The sequence below is a fragment of the Emiliania huxleyi genome (assembly GCF_000372725.1).
Source record: "Emiliania huxleyi CCMP1516 unplaced genomic scaffold EMIHUscaffold_5427, whole genome shotgun sequence".
Taxonomy (NCBI): Eukaryota; Haptophyta; order Isochrysidales; family Noelaerhabdaceae; genus Emiliania; species Emiliania huxleyi.
Window position 1 is genome coordinate 1 of NW_005197924.1, and position 1,577 is coordinate 1,577.

General features: G+C 60.6%; 1 protein-coding gene across 1 annotated transcript; it reads left to right on the top strand.

The window, feature by feature from the left end:
• Window positions 1-50: 50 nt before the first annotated feature.
• EMIHUDRAFT_256900 (hypothetical protein) lies at window positions 51-374 on the top strand (the record flags this gene model as incomplete). Its single annotated transcript, XM_005765665.1, has 2 exons — window positions 51-257; window positions 348-374. 2 exons carry the CDS (start codon window positions 51-53, stop codon window positions 372-374), a joined length of 234 nt encoding a protein of 77 aa, XP_005765722.1.
• Between the last annotated feature and the right edge of the window lie 1,203 nt (window positions 375-1,577).

Consider the following 1,577-nt stretch of genomic DNA (forward strand, 5'->3'; position numbering starts at 1 on the left):
TCAAGATATTCGCGGACGTCTTCGACCCGGCGCAGAATCAGCTGGACGGGATGGTGCGCCTCTTCGAGGTGCGTGACTTCGTGGCCGAGGAGTGGCCGCACGTTCTCATCTGGGACCTCTTCGTCGGCCGCGCCATCTGGCTGGACAGCCTGGAGCGGGACGTTGGCTTCACGTGGGCCTCGCTCCTCCTCACCAACGGCATCGGACCGCCGGGGCTGCTGCTCTACGTGACCATCTGCCTCCTCTCTGGCCGTGGGGTACCATCGATGGGGTACCGTCCGCGAGACCGGGCCGAGTACTAAGCTGCGCTTGCGCCGGACAGCCGGGGCCGCGCGCGGGGTTGCCAGGGCTCCCGTCCGTTGTATCACGTGTAAATAAGTGGCATGCATGGCACGCCTCATGACACGCTGTACACTGTAGATCAACGATCGTCCGAAAAAAGAGAAAGACGAACAAGTAGACGACACGACGAACAGTCTCCACAGTCCACACAAGACCGTCGGCGCGGCATGTTGTGCGAGTATATGGGACAAAAGCGTCGAAAATGTCCCAAAAAAGCGTGTCTCGAGTTTGTGGCAGCTCCGGAGCCAGCGCGGGCTGCCAGGACGCACCGCTCGCGCGTTCGGCGCACTCCCTGGCACCCAGGGAGTGCGCCTAACCGACCAGACCGAATAGGCTCGATGCCGCGCTCGCTGTGGACCTGCCACAAACTCGCCGCCGAGCGTGCCACCGACGGCGTCCTGGCGGCGGTGGTGGAGTTTGAGACCTGAGGCTGCGGAGGTGACGCCTGAGGTACCGGGCCGTGCACGGCGACTCAGCCGGCGACCGCCACGGGCTCAGACGAGACTTGTCGACGCGTTCCGGCTCAGCTTCACCGTGGTCCTCGGGCGTCTGTCGACGTCAGGACCACCCATACAGCTCGCGGGTTTGAGGTCGCAAGAGCCAAGATGGTGGCGTTTGGACATCCCAACCATCACACAAGACAGCCTGTAGGTGGTGGCGGGACGGCGCAGTGTTTGTGGCACTCGGCAGTAGGCACCCGCGGCACGGCCCCGCTGTCGGCTCTCGCGGGCTGCGGAACCGGCCCCAGAGGGGGACGGTCCGGGCGAGTGTGGCAGCTCCTGCGCTAGTATGGGCAGCCTCTATCATAGCACTACTGATCCTGGTCATTAGAGCTGCCAGGGATAGCGTCAGGAGCCGGTAGGAGTCAAAACCCCTCATATTTGAGACATCGTGTCCCATATACTCGCACAACGAGCCCGGCCATCTTACAGTAGAGCTGTCAAACGTTAAGAGCTGAACAGTGTTGCTAGTGTTAACAGTAACAACAGAACAACAGTTGGGCTCCCCAACAACAGTAGCTAACGTTAGGCCGGCTGAACAACAATAAGGAAGGCCTGGCAGTGACCCACGAGACGATCTCCAGCGTCCAGTGCGGGTAATACCCGAAAATACCTGGAAAATCCCGGGTATTCTCGGGTTTTACCCGGGTTTTTTGCCGTTTTCTGCTTGCTGGCCGCTGAACAACAGTAACAACAGTAACAAACAGTAACAGCATGGGCTGGGATGAACACTTG